The sequence below is a fragment of the Hermetia illucens genome, chromosome 2, assembly GCF_905115235.1.
Source record: "Hermetia illucens chromosome 2, iHerIll2.2.curated.20191125, whole genome shotgun sequence".
NCBI lineage: Eukaryota > Metazoa > Arthropoda > Insecta > Diptera > Stratiomyidae > Hermetia > Hermetia illucens.
Genome location: NC_051850.1, coordinates 158171043 through 158184486, shown reverse-complemented (window position 1 = coordinate 158184486; position 13444 = coordinate 158171043). Strand labels below are relative to the sequence as shown.

The 13444-nt window shown below is 42.8% G+C and overlaps 1 protein-coding gene across 1 annotated transcript; it reads right to left on the bottom strand.

Moving 5' to 3' along the window:
- Window positions 1-4593: 4593 nt before the first annotated feature.
- LOC119649558 (1,5-anhydro-D-fructose reductase-like) lies at window positions 4594-13182 on the bottom strand. Its single transcript, XM_038051754.1, has 6 exons — window positions 13029-13182; window positions 5650-5817; window positions 5407-5582; window positions 5183-5327; window positions 4910-5107; window positions 4594-4851 (listed from the first exon to the last, which is right to left on the bottom strand). Exons 1-6 carry the CDS (start codon window positions 13098-13100, stop codon window positions 4666-4668), a joined length of 945 nt encoding a protein of 314 aa, XP_037907682.1. The 5' UTR covers window positions 13101-13182; the 3' UTR covers window positions 4594-4665.
- Between the last annotated feature and the right edge of the window lie 262 nt (window positions 13183-13444).

Below are 13444 nucleotides of genomic sequence, written 5' to 3'. Positions count from 1 at the left end.
TGTTATCTAAGTGGCAGATTAGATGGAACGAAACTTCGGGTCACATATGAATACGTGAAATAGGTGTCTGCCAGAGAGAGCTCTACCGTGGAGTTTGGGCTGGGCTGGATTTTCTCCATTATAGCTTGAATGAGTTTCTCCTCTCACAAAACATTACCTCCGGTCAACAGCAGACAGAGAAGGCTGGTTACATGTTTGCAATCTATATGGAATATTGGTTCATATAGCGAAAGGTATCTTTGATGATACTCTAATACGTTTTAGCGCGCTAATGCATACACGCGTACTGCCTCCCGACGACAAAATCGATCGATGATATCTGGTACCATGGGAATCAAGAAGGGCTCTCTAAGAGCATAATCTTCAGGAGTATGACTGGGGAAGGAGCGTGACGTTAAGCTGTACAACATGCGGTAGAGGTATTAGACAGGACTCACATCCACTGGTGTGAATGCTATCCCTGCACTTAATATAAACCAGTACCGCGGAAATCTGGCTTGATGTTCAAAACGGTCTGAAACTGAATCAGAATAAAACTGAGTTTTTGACGACCGACAATAATTAAACAGCCACTATCACTGGAAGTAGCAACGATCAGCCGAGAAATAAACGATTTCATGCATCAATGTTATTAATCAATGGTAAACTACGTTATGAGATTGTTTCACGCGTCAGCGCCACTTGAATGAAGTGGCATACCACAACTAGCTATCTTTGTAATCGATACATTGACAAACGCCCCGAATTCAAAATTTACCACAGTGTCATCCGCCCTGTCACTCTGTATGGTTCTAAGTGTTGGCAAGCTATCAAGGACAATGCACTGTTGCATTGGACCAGTGACGTAGCATGCCTTCATCACATTAGAATTGAGGGCATCCGCGGTCGATATGGGGTTGCATCGAACGTCGAAAGATCGTAGTCGACGGAAATGACCAAAAGACTGCCGAAATAACGATGGCTTGATATGCTAGATTCTGATTCGAGAGCCTCTAACAGCCATTCAGATCAAACAAAATTGCTCAGTCGATCAGGACGAGGCAAACCCGCCTCTGAACGGGATAAAGGCTGAAAAAAGAGGAGAAGAAGATCAATCATCCTTCTGTATTGGTCTGATATGCCTCATACTCGCACCCACGTTTGTCAATCCCTTCATCCTTTTTGAAAGAGATTAGTATTGCCGGTTGACTTTTCTCGTATTTTCATCACACTCACCACCCGTATATATCGTTCGACCCGCCGAGTATTGGATTTTTTCCACTATTGTAGGTGCTAAGAACATACTTGGAAAACCCACTTTTGCGGATTTTTTCGCCTGCGTTTTCTGCGTAACTTCGCCATGACGATTGGCGAGTTTTCTCCGCCAGCGATCTAATTTATGAAAACTAAATACCCTTTATCAGAGCTTGGAAGTTCTGGTAAATATTTCGTCTCTCCTTGATGATATGCATTTCTTGATGATATCCGCTCCCTAAGTGTAAAAAAACGTAATTCCAGTTTCCTCCCTCTTACAGTCGCATTTTCCTCAAAAAAATGTTTGTTTCAGTCTGAGGGCTATGAATGTCTCTTTCCAAGTCCCGCGATGAATCTCGACTGCCAAGCTTTGTGTTCTTACTATAAGGGTTCAGTGTCGATTTAATTTCCGCTTCACTATTATTTCTCGTGGCGTTAGATGCAACAGTTGTCAAGTTTCCCACTACTGATATCAACTTGCCAGCTGGCCAATTCAACCCTGTGAGTTGAAGTTGATGAGTCTTCTTTTTGTTTAGTCTTTGTCCCGTTCACAAGCAGGGTCGACTCGTCGTGATCGGTTGCACTACTTTACTCTATCAAAAGCCTGATTTGGGTGAAATCGCGAGGCTTTCGAATCCCCATCAAGCCGGCGTTTTGGTCGCTTACCATCAACCTCGCTGCTCAGACCAATTTTGGTGAGTGAAATCGTTAGCGCGAATTGGGCGACCATACCATCGAAGGCGCCTTTTTCGCAATTTTTCCACGATCGGTGTCGATCGTGGATATCCTCATTTTGGATGTGATCAAAGCGTTTCACGCCGCTGGTCAAACGCAACATAATCGTCTCCATTACGCGCCTGGCAAAGGTATCGAGGGATCACAGATTGTTCGTTTTCTCCACCTCGGCGATAATTACAGCGATATTAACTGGATATCCTATTGGGACTTTAAAGAGTATCCCTTTCCATCTTGTGGTATTATCTTTTTGTACTCTGGAAAGTCCAGTCGTAGCAGACGCGAATTTGGTATTGAAATGTTGTTGACGAATAGAGGAAGCCATGGTCTTGATTACCGCAACAACAATGGAAGATTTGTAAACTTCTGCAACCTCCATTGGCTCGTCATCGCCAGCAGACTGTTCAAACATATCGCCTGCTATAAGTTGAGTTGGATTTCGACTACGACAGACCATATCGCGGTCAACAATAGATTTGGGGATTGTTTTCAGAATGTGAGTAATAAACGAGGTGATGACTTCAACCACGAAAGGAACCATCATTTAATGGTACCTTATCTTTGCCTGCGTATCACTATGCCATGATCCGGATGTGGTCAAGCAGTGGAAAACAACCTGCCCAAGACTATTCAAAGGCACTGACTCACTATCAAAAGTGCCTTTATCCCTAGTACGGATGAAATTATCGGCCACGTTCGAAAAGGACGCCTCAAACCCGGCATAGTGCGAAAAAGGTTGAAACGTATTGATGAGTGTAGAGAACTGAGCGCTTATTTGATGACTGCGAGTCGGAGTAAGAGCGAAGGGTAAAAATTTGAAAATTGCAACGGAGTGTACAGCGTGCCGAAAAATATCCCCCAGCATCCCGAAACATGTTACAGACGGTGGTAAGTATTTGGATGGAATGATGACGATCAGTCGATGAAACGAGTCGAACATTTTCCCACGATCCTGAATAATAACCAATTTTACCGCTTCTGGATAGTATAGCAAGCTATCGTTATATACAGATTCGGTCTGCTCCTCCAAATAGAAACGTAATTATCTTTGCCGTGAACGTACTTAAACGGAACAAAAGCCGCCAGCTTCAACGATCTCCCAGCAGGACTTTTTCATATATCTCCTGCAGCCTCTACAGAATTACGATTACGAGAGAGGAAAAAGGAGATGATCCTTCATCATCATCAACGGCGCAACAAACGGTATCCAGTCTAGGCCTGCCTTAATAAGGAACTCCAGACATCCCGGTTTTGCGCCGAGGTCCACCAATTCGATATCCCTAAAAGCTGTCTGGCGTCCTGACCTACGGCATCGTTCAATCTCAGATAGGGTTTGCCTCGTCCTCTTTTCCACCATAGATATTGCCCTTATAGACTTTCCAAGTGGGATCATCCTCATCCATACGGATTTAGTGACCCGCCCGCCGTAACCTATTGAGCCGGATTTTATCCACAACCGGACGGTCATGGTATCGCTCATAGATCGTCATTGTGTAGGCCACGGAATTGTCCATCCTCATGTAGGGGGCCAAGAATTCTTCGGAGGATTCTTCTCTCGAACGCGGCCAAGAGTTCGAAATTTTTCTTGTTAAGAACCCAAGTTTCCGAGGAATACATGAGGACTGGCAAGATCATAGTCTTGTACAGTAAGAGCTTTGACCCTATGGTGAGACGTTTCGAGCGGAACAGTCTTTGTAAGCTGAAATACGCTCTGTTGGCTGACAACAACCGTGCGCGGATTTCATCATCGTAGCTGTTATCGGTTGTGATTTTCGACCCTAGATAGGAGAAATTGTCAACGGTCTCAAAGTTGTATTCTCCTATCTTTATTCTTCTTCGTGTTTGACCAGTGCGGTTTGATGTTGTTGGTTGATTCGCCTTCGGTGGTGACGTTGCCACCATATATTTTGTCTTGCCTTCATTGATGTGCAGCCCAAGATCTCGCGTCAATTGCAGCCTGCTCGATCCGGATGAAGGCAGTTTGCACATCTCGGGTGGATGATATCGATATCGTCAGCATAGGCCAGTAGTTGGGTGGACTTGAAGAGGATCGTACCTCTTGCATTTACATCAGCATCACGGATCACTTTCTCGAGGGCCAGGTTAAAGGGGACGCATGATAGCGCATCCCCTTGTCGTAGACCATTGTTGATGTCGAATGGTCTTGAGAGTGATTCTCTTGCTTTTATCTGGCCTCGCACATTGGTCAGGGTCAGCCTAGTCAGTCTTATTAATTTCGTCGGAATACCGAATTCTCCCATGGCCGTGTACAGTTTTATCCTGGCTATGCTATCATAGAGACAGCCTGGGAGAGAGAGAGAGAGAACGGAGAGACTAGGCTGGTTTTAGCTCAGTATCCTCCTGTACGGGTCACATCAGCACCCTTCAGATCATTATGGTCTAGTCCACGGCGTTTCTCTTTCCGCTTCACCTTCATTGATTTCTAACAAAAATTTAACAGTTTGACCAGGGAATGTATCTGAAATGATACATGCAGAGGATGGCGACATAGATAGTTGTCATTGATCCTGAAAGGGGGCATTCTGCGCTATATGGCGCGCAAAATATCAAATTCCTCACATCAGAAAAACACAACAGCGTTCCACTTCCAATTTCTCGAATTGTTAATTTTATTATTGCGCATATGTACCATATGTATGTATATTTAAGACAGATTTTATCACAATTTCAGATAACTCACTTAAAAGGATAATATTTGTGGTTTGGATCAATGAATGACCATTTAGCGACGCGATTGCCTGAATCTAGTCCTTCCAAAGTTTTCATTTCATCCGGCGTAAGTTCGAAATCGAAAACCTTGATATTTTCTTCAATCCTGGAGTTTGTGACTGATTTCGGAATGGGGACAGTTCCAATTTGGATCTGAAATTTAAAATCAATCAATATTGATAAGTACGTGAAATACTATCACAGCATATACCAAGTATCTTATAGCGACTTGAGCTGGCGTCTTATTATATTTATCCGCGATGGCCTTGGTGCGATCGTCATACAGGAATGCTGGTTTCTTTTCCGCGGCATTATGCTGTCCAAGAGGACAATATGCAGTTATAAAAATTCCGTGAGCTTTGCTAAATTCACGAAGTTCCTTTTGACTCAATTCTATGTGGCATTCCACCTGGAGATTTTACAAAAATTATACGTTATAGTGGCAATATTACCCCTATCTCTTCTGGAACATTAGATAGTTCACCTGGTTTGTAACCGGCTTGATTTCACAATTTTTCAATAGGCGGTCCGTTTGCTCTACATTAAAATTCGAAACACCAATGCTTCGAACCAGCCCTTTCTTCACAAGTTGCTCCATAGCTTTCCAAGTGTCTAAATAGTCCACGTCACTAAAAAAGTTACAATTTTACAGGTCTTATCCTTACAGATAATCGATGTAAACTGCCAGGCCTACAGTAGTTTTCTTACCTAGTTGCAACAAAGCCCGATCCTTCCTTCATAGTGAAGAATGTGGAGTCGTCTTTATAGACGAATCCAACAGGATTGTGCATCAAATATAAATCAATATAATCCAGACCCAGATTTTTTAAAGACAATCGACAAGCGTATTCAACTTTTGAAGGCTCATGATGGGTACACCATAGCTGGAATGTAGATAATTCAAGTAAACCTTGTAAATTAGTCCTGAATAATGCCCTATCCATTTATTACCTTAGTCACTAGGTAAATATCTTCTCGCTTCACAATTCCTTCCGCAATTTTCTGTTTGATAGCTTCCCCCACCTCTTGCTCATTGACATAGAAAAATGCTGTGTCAATATGACGGTAACCATGATCGATTGCATGTCTCACAGCATTTGCAACTTCATTTGGTTTGGACTGGAAAGACATAAAAAGAATAATAAATCTTAGTTATAAGATCCCGGACCTGAAAAAAGGATTAACATTTTATTTTGTTCCGCATTAAATATCACAAATTTTTCCTCGTACTCGTCATTCCCTCCAAAAAGGCATTTCGCCAATAAATATTCTTAAGGACGCTCATCAAAATACCGCAGGGTTACGTAAGCCGGAAATATTCTCTTCAACAATAAAGAAAAATGAGAAATCTAGCTCTCTTTTTGAGTCGAAAATTGAAATTTTAAATTTCAATTAAAGCTTTCCTCTCAGGGGTTGTCTGCGATCTTCAATGGGTGACTCACGATACGAGGAGAAGTATGTAGTCCTGACCCCCTAACTGACAGTATACTTCCTCCTAGGTATTAGTATTGAGAAAGTTTCACTAAGACCGGTCAATGACGCGAAACACTTAGACTCCTCGGAACCGTCGACAGCGCACTATCAACATTGATGAAGTGATGGGAGGGTAGCTCCGCCAAGGCGATCGTTGTACCGTATATCAGCAGCCAGACCCTTCAAGACCCTGATCGGGTAGTGGTATTAGTAGACCACGCCGCTAGGAGCAAGCAGTGATCGGTCGGTACATTCCAGGATCAGCTAAGCGTAGGTCAGATCTTAGGGAACTAGGGTATATGCTTTTCCCCCAAGGTACACCCGTTCCTGAACACGATCGATTGGCACGATTCATATGGGATACAAAAATAATAAAATTGATGGAATAGTAGGCAAGGAGGAAGAGTTGACTGCGCTTGCGCGTCATTCATCCTATCCCTCAACGAAGTAGACAGCAAGGATTGATGCATTCAACAAGACGCAGAGGTACGCACTGCCAAATAAAGACGAAGTCTCGCAAAATGATGCCGCCGCCGGTACGTGGACGGTAACTCCAGTACTCTGCAGTGCTCCTGTTCTGAAGAAAAGCAAAGCGAAAATCGCTGAACCTGATCAGGTAGATTCATTCATTCATAAGCCGAGTGGTAATGAAGTCGGCCGAAGACAAATGGCTTATCAGGAAATGCGGAGCAGTTACGAATCAACGATCCTCTAGAAAAACATAACCAAAGGCGTGGAATTGAAAGAACTCCTGGGCTGCATACAGGTGGACATGAACAACAGATGCACGAAGAGGAGAGCGCTGAGCGCCAAACGTACCGCAGATAGTCCTTTAGAAGGAACTGCCGGAAAACCGGGAAGAGGGAGACGCGTCTGAAGGAGACTTCATAGAAATAGTCTCCAGCCTTAAAGAAAGGCAAAGAAAGGCAAAGGCAAAGAAAACCGTCAAGGTGCTTCAGAACGATGGACCACCAAAAGAAAAGGCGATAAAATGAAGGGGGACTAGACCGTGGGCTCTGTTTATTAAGCTGACGGAAGTCAAGATATTTGTGGAAGTTCTCAGCGAGATCCTCTATAAGATAGTGGAATAAAAGTTTCTTTCATACGGAAAACTGAACTCGTTAAATTGAGCCCGAAGACAACTAATAAAACTAAATTCGGCAAGACGGTTAAAGGGGGTATGAGAAAGCTTTCGTTTCTGCCTTTTTAAAATCCAAGACTTTGATCGCCTCATAGAAAAGGTCAAACCGGAGAGGGTTATCAAACGGATCTGTAGATTCTCGAGGTCAAAAACTCGCTATGATGGAAATTGCCGAGCAATATGCCAGGAAACGCCTTAACAGCGGGAAAATCAAAATTGGTTGCAAGTGCGCGGATTATGAGCACACGCTTATAACGTGCCGAGCATCTGCCAGGAGGGTGGCATGCTACATATGCGGCAGCTAAGTCTCAAAGTGAAGACCTGCAGGGACCTTGGTGCGTCTGATGAGAGCGTTGCACAAACTACGGGTTCAGGCCGGTGTCAATTATCCAGGGAAGAACTGGCAAAGGCATTATGATCTACATCCTACAAATTAACGTACACCGAAGTGGCACCCCTCATGAGTTGCAAGCCCAGTTTGCTTCGGAAATTTAAGCTGATCTAATGCTAATCAAGGAATAGTACCGAAGCAAGGACCCTGCTTTATGACATCTAGACTTGTCGGGTACCATCTAGGTTCGAGACGGCACGCGACTTCAAGTTTTTCCCAAAATCGAGAGGGTGTCTAGATTCGCTATTTGGGGAAACCGTTTCTTAGCATTTTTATAACACCGAATGAGACAATGCCGGGCTCTTAATGTAGGAATGATGCTCTGGAGAAAGTCTTTTGGGCTCTTTTGGGTAACTGCAACGCCGGGTCGATTAAATGGAACATGCCTCACCTAATCAGAGGGAAACGGATCATGAAAATAGCACCGAGAGCCGAGGTTGTGGTTTTAAACACGGAATCCACACCAAAGTTCCGCGCCCAGGCTGCGAGGAGGCGGCCAGGAAAATGTTCGAAAAGCTCCTCAGAAGTAGACTCGTTGAAGCGATATGTGCTGCCGGGGACTTATCCCTTAAATAGTTCAGTTTGAGGGCAAGGACATCCACGGTTCGGTTGTGATTTTTGAGGGACTATTTGAGAGACTCCAGCTCTATGAGGCGCTAGAGGGCCAGATGAGGATGTAGATAACGTCGGGAGTAGCACAGAGATCCATTCTAAGGGCCAGACCTATGGTCCGCTTGCTACGGTAGTCCACTAAGGCTCGATATGTCAGAAAAGTCGCGACTGGCCTGTTAATCGAATGATGCAATGTTGAACAAGCGCAATGCAGACTTGACATTTTGATGCGACGGGTAAGCGAATGAACAACTGCTGAAACCCTGTATCCCACTCCGATCAGTGAGATAATTATAGAATCAAAACCAATGGTTGGTAACACAGCTTTTAAGCAGACATGAACGATTGAAATCGAAAGGGTTACGCAGGAAGAAGTTATACGAAAGAAGGAAAGAGTGAGGAACACAAACGTGACGCGACTGCAAGATGCAATTTGATCTAGCCCCCCGACGTAATAACAAAGTGGATTCGCGCTGAGAGGGTGACAGTCGAAGAAGGTGGATGAAAAGAAAATAAGAACCATCTGGCAAGAGACAACGTAGACAGAATCAGAAGTGAACATATAAAATCGTTGCAGTACTTCTTATTGGAAATCATCCAAAGATTACTCCCCAGCAAGAGAGGAGCACTAATAACTTCCAGCGACCATGCAATGTAACAGCAATTCCAACAGCCACCAAAGACGAACTGCCGGCGATCTGGGATAACACTGGCGACAGTAAAGCCCTGGGTCTAGACGGCATATCGAATAAGGAACTTAAGCTCACCGTAAACGCAGACCATACATGTCTGGGGAGTTGCTCGAACAGATCAACCATCGATTTGTTGGTTGCTGACTTGGCTGAAAATGTAATTCACGGGAAGGGTAATATCACCATATGTTGCATAGCAGTACCCTTGAGCGTAAATAAATCGTTCAATATGGCCAATTGGAGCCTTATACCGGAGTGTCTGACGACGACTGGAGTTCCCATCTAACTCGCTGCTCTTGTCGATAGCTACTTGCAAGAACGAAAGCTCTGGAATGACAACGATGATGGATCCTAGGAGCTCCTCGTCTCCGCGGATATCCCACAGGGTTCTCTAGCGGGCACACTATTGTGAAACACCATGTACAATGATTATGTTACTTACTCTTCCGGCTCCGAAGGAAGCCAAGTTGGTGGGTTACCCAAACTTCTTGTAATCACAAAGCATCTCAATGCTAATTTGTTCGAGCGTGCGAAACAAGCAACTGTTAAGAATTGGGTAGAGAGCGCTGGGTTGGTACTTGCAGAGAAAAGGAAGCAATCCCCATTACCAAATGCCGTAAAAGCAATTAGAATCTCAGCGGCCATGGAGGATACCGCCAGTACCTCTACAGGTTATAAATTAGATGCCTCACCTGATTGTCCAGACTGTAATTGGGTCAAAGGACCCAGCGCAGGTATTTTTCTAATACGTAAGATTCACAGAAATAAGAAGGAAAATGTAGGTAAAATTAGAAATGCGGAAAAGCGCAGTTATAAACCGGGTGCTTAGAAGATAGCAAAACTGGCTAAAGTAAGCTAACTCCACCCCGTGATGTAATACCTCATAACGTTCGAAAAAATCAAAAATTTGACTGACGGTTTCGTCCAGGGCAGAGGCAACTCATCAGACGCTCAGAACCTCTGCCCTGGGAGAAGCGTGACCGAAAGTGCCAACAGGTGGAAAGACGCTCCCTTCTATCATCGCAAAAACACGACAAGGTTGCGAGTTATGTTGGACTTAAAACGCCAGTCGTTGTAGTCTAAGCTAGACTAAAGCTAGGTTGTTGTTTAGGATCTGCGGGATCCTAAGCCCCCATCCACTTTCGGTCACGCTGCTCCCAGGGCAGAGGTGAGGCAGCGTCTGATGAGTTGCCTCTGCCCTGGACGAAACCGTCCGTCAAATTTTTGATTTTTTCGATTCTTAATGCTTGTGGTGCTACGCTCCAAACTAGGGATCCATGGACTAAAAAACGAGGGAGTATGTTGCTCCTCATTTAGTCCGGTCCACCATCAAGTGGATGGGGACTTAGGATCCCGCAGATCCTAAACAACAACCTCATAACGTTTCCGCGGGACTGGGAAAAAGGACGTTAATGGTTTTAGTCGGTAAAAATCCCACACATTGGGAACCTCGACTCCTTTAAAAAACGGATAGATACACAAGCAGACAACGAACTAATTTTGATAATGTTTCAGTTTACACAAAAGGCCGAAGTAGTGGAGAGGGAAGACATACATATATATGACCTATAAATTTTATACCAACAACTGGAACAGTTTCTAAATAAAAGATACGTGATATACTGACAGACAGTTCGGAAGACAACGGACTGTAAGGAGGCACTACCATCGGGCGCGTCTGGAAGTGCCAGATAAATTGAGGACTTTGAGAACACAAAAGCCAAAATAGAAAACGAGAGGGGGGGGGGGGGGGGGGCAGGGGGAACTTAAGAGCAGCCACTCAGAAACCTTTTAAAGAGAAGTCTTTGGGAATGAGTAAACGGGCTCACGCAATCAATATAGATCGACCACACTGGACCGACGGCATCTAAGGGATTAAGTAATCTAAAGAAGAAGATTCACAAATGAAACGCCTTACCATGATGGCCAGTAACAAAAGCGCAGATATATAAATTAAAAATGTCCAATGAAAGTGTTAAGAACATATACCACATTTACACAAAACGTTCATTGAATGGACCCGTGCAGCATTATAGAGGAGTGTCCGGATGGATTAGTGGTTGAAGCACTAGGTTCTCGTAACGGAAATTCCCAATTCAAATCTCTCAGAGGGATTTGGTGACTGAGCTACCGAGTCAGTCAGGGTAATAATCACGAGGATATATCATTGTCTTGGAGGAATTACAAAGAAGCAGATACCCTTGCAAGCTAGTAAGTGCCTAAAAAGCACAGTACCATGTTAACACCTCCCGGAAGTAGGTCGAAGGCCACTGCCCCAAACCTATTTTCAGCAAACGATACGAAATCATCATAAAACGATCATGATGAATGGATGCAGTTAAAATAAAATGGTACAGAAAATGGACGCAAAGATGTGAATTTTAATGGGAACAATTGTGAACCTTAACAAGGACAATTTACAGTATCAGAAAAAAGCTGATCCCGACCTAAAATGACTAAATTCAGGCATCTGTAGAATACGAATAATTCAAAAAGGGACCATATATTCGACTTACATAACGAAGTTATGAAATCGCCATAGATAGGGGAGGGATTACAGCCTTAGAAGTTATTAGCTGCCGCACTTTGAAGAAAGTTACTAAGTAGCATAAATGCAGTCCTTAGATAACCAACCTCTGCTATCAGGATTGCTTCAGATGATGCTCCACTCATTGGCAATACTAGCTGACCTCTATCACGAAATAGTAGTTGCATGTACGGGTTCAAATTTGAGCCATCAGGTTATGGTATAAGTAGTAGAGTAGTTCTGGAGAACGTGGGACCCTTACGTACTATCCAAGAGTTACATAGGTCAAAAGAAAGCGCCTTGGGTAACCATCAGAGCAACCCGACAATTATTTATGGGTGTTCAGGAAGTGTGGCAGAAATTTAGGTATTGTCTATATTCGGCTCTATAGGCTTTAATGCATCGGTTAACCCAGAAAGGAAAAAGAAAGTCATTAGACTTTCCGTTGCTTGTCGCAAAAAGTTGTAGGTTCCTTGATGACAATTTCAAGCCGGTTGATAAACAATGGTACAGTGAAATTTACTAAGGGAATTTCCGAGTCAAAGAATAAGGGTTTCTTTATGACAATTAATCCTTTTTCTGAATTTTTCAGTTCAATAAAAGGTGTTGAGATTTCCAGATCTAAATAATTTTTCAATTTATATTACATTAATACGAATATATCGAGCTGGAACAAAAAAAATGGTTATTTTCCAACATTTAGCTGGTTCGGGTCGATATCATTTGGAAATCTTGATTGAAATTGCCTGAAGGATCTGAATCAAAGATCAAGACAACATTAAAGTTAAAGTAATAACAGAATTTAATAAACTAAAAAATGAAATCTCCTGGACGAATCAGAAATGCTGCGGCAATGGTCCAAAGATTGCGGTAGCGGTGATAACAATAGTTAAAGTATGCGGAAGTTCCTAGTGATGGATGATCTATCTTTGTGCGAACCTTAGTCTGTGGGGCGAAATATTTTCATGGGTTCAGCTCTGCTATTGCAATGCCGATCTAATCTTTAGACTTTGAATAGTCCGCATCACTTCGCCTGACTGGAAAATTTGATTTTTTTTTAAACCTGATGATAACGTCTTCACTTTCAGATTTTTTGAACTACACACAGTTTACTCACCGAAATTCATATTGACAACAAACTTACATTACCGAACGACACAATCTAAACTACAAATTTTTCAATACAATAAGTAACGAGATGAGCGTGCTTCAAACTAATTTCGAAGAACTAAACGAGAACTACATTATTATCAACTTGTTGACCGTGATATGAAGATTCAAAATATCTTAAAATTAGAGGCAATGACTTGCAACTCGAAAAAGAATCATCCGCACTCGATCTTTTTTAATTGACAATGTTTAATCGAGGTCCCGGTTATCTAGTATTCGCTTACATAAGATTTTTTTTCCAAATTATAACAAATTGGTTATTTCGTAATATTGTGTACAAAGAATGCAACTAAACCAAAATATAAACAACACTATCAAACTCACTTGGTATGTCCCCAAGCCAAATGCCGGCATTTCAAGGCCATTATTGAGTTTTATATTTGGAACACGCACCATAGCTAAACTTCTAGTATCTACAAAACCGCTTGCTTACAAGAGCCCACTGAACAGAACTCTTTGGATTCTGAACTTTTATACTAAGAGCGGACTATCTCGTTAAGTCGAGTAAACAAGAATCAAATGGTTGATAATATGGAGTGGATTCCTCTCAAAAGATAACCAACACCCATGAACCAAGGAGAGTAGATTCCAGCAAGGTGAAACGCTGTGGAAGTCAGTAGGAGTATTTCCACAAATAATATACTATATACTATCTTTGCACACTGCGATTTTTAATTGATTCAAAATGTTTTTATTATAGTTGGAAATTGTCACTGGGATTATCTTTGAAGCGTTTTACA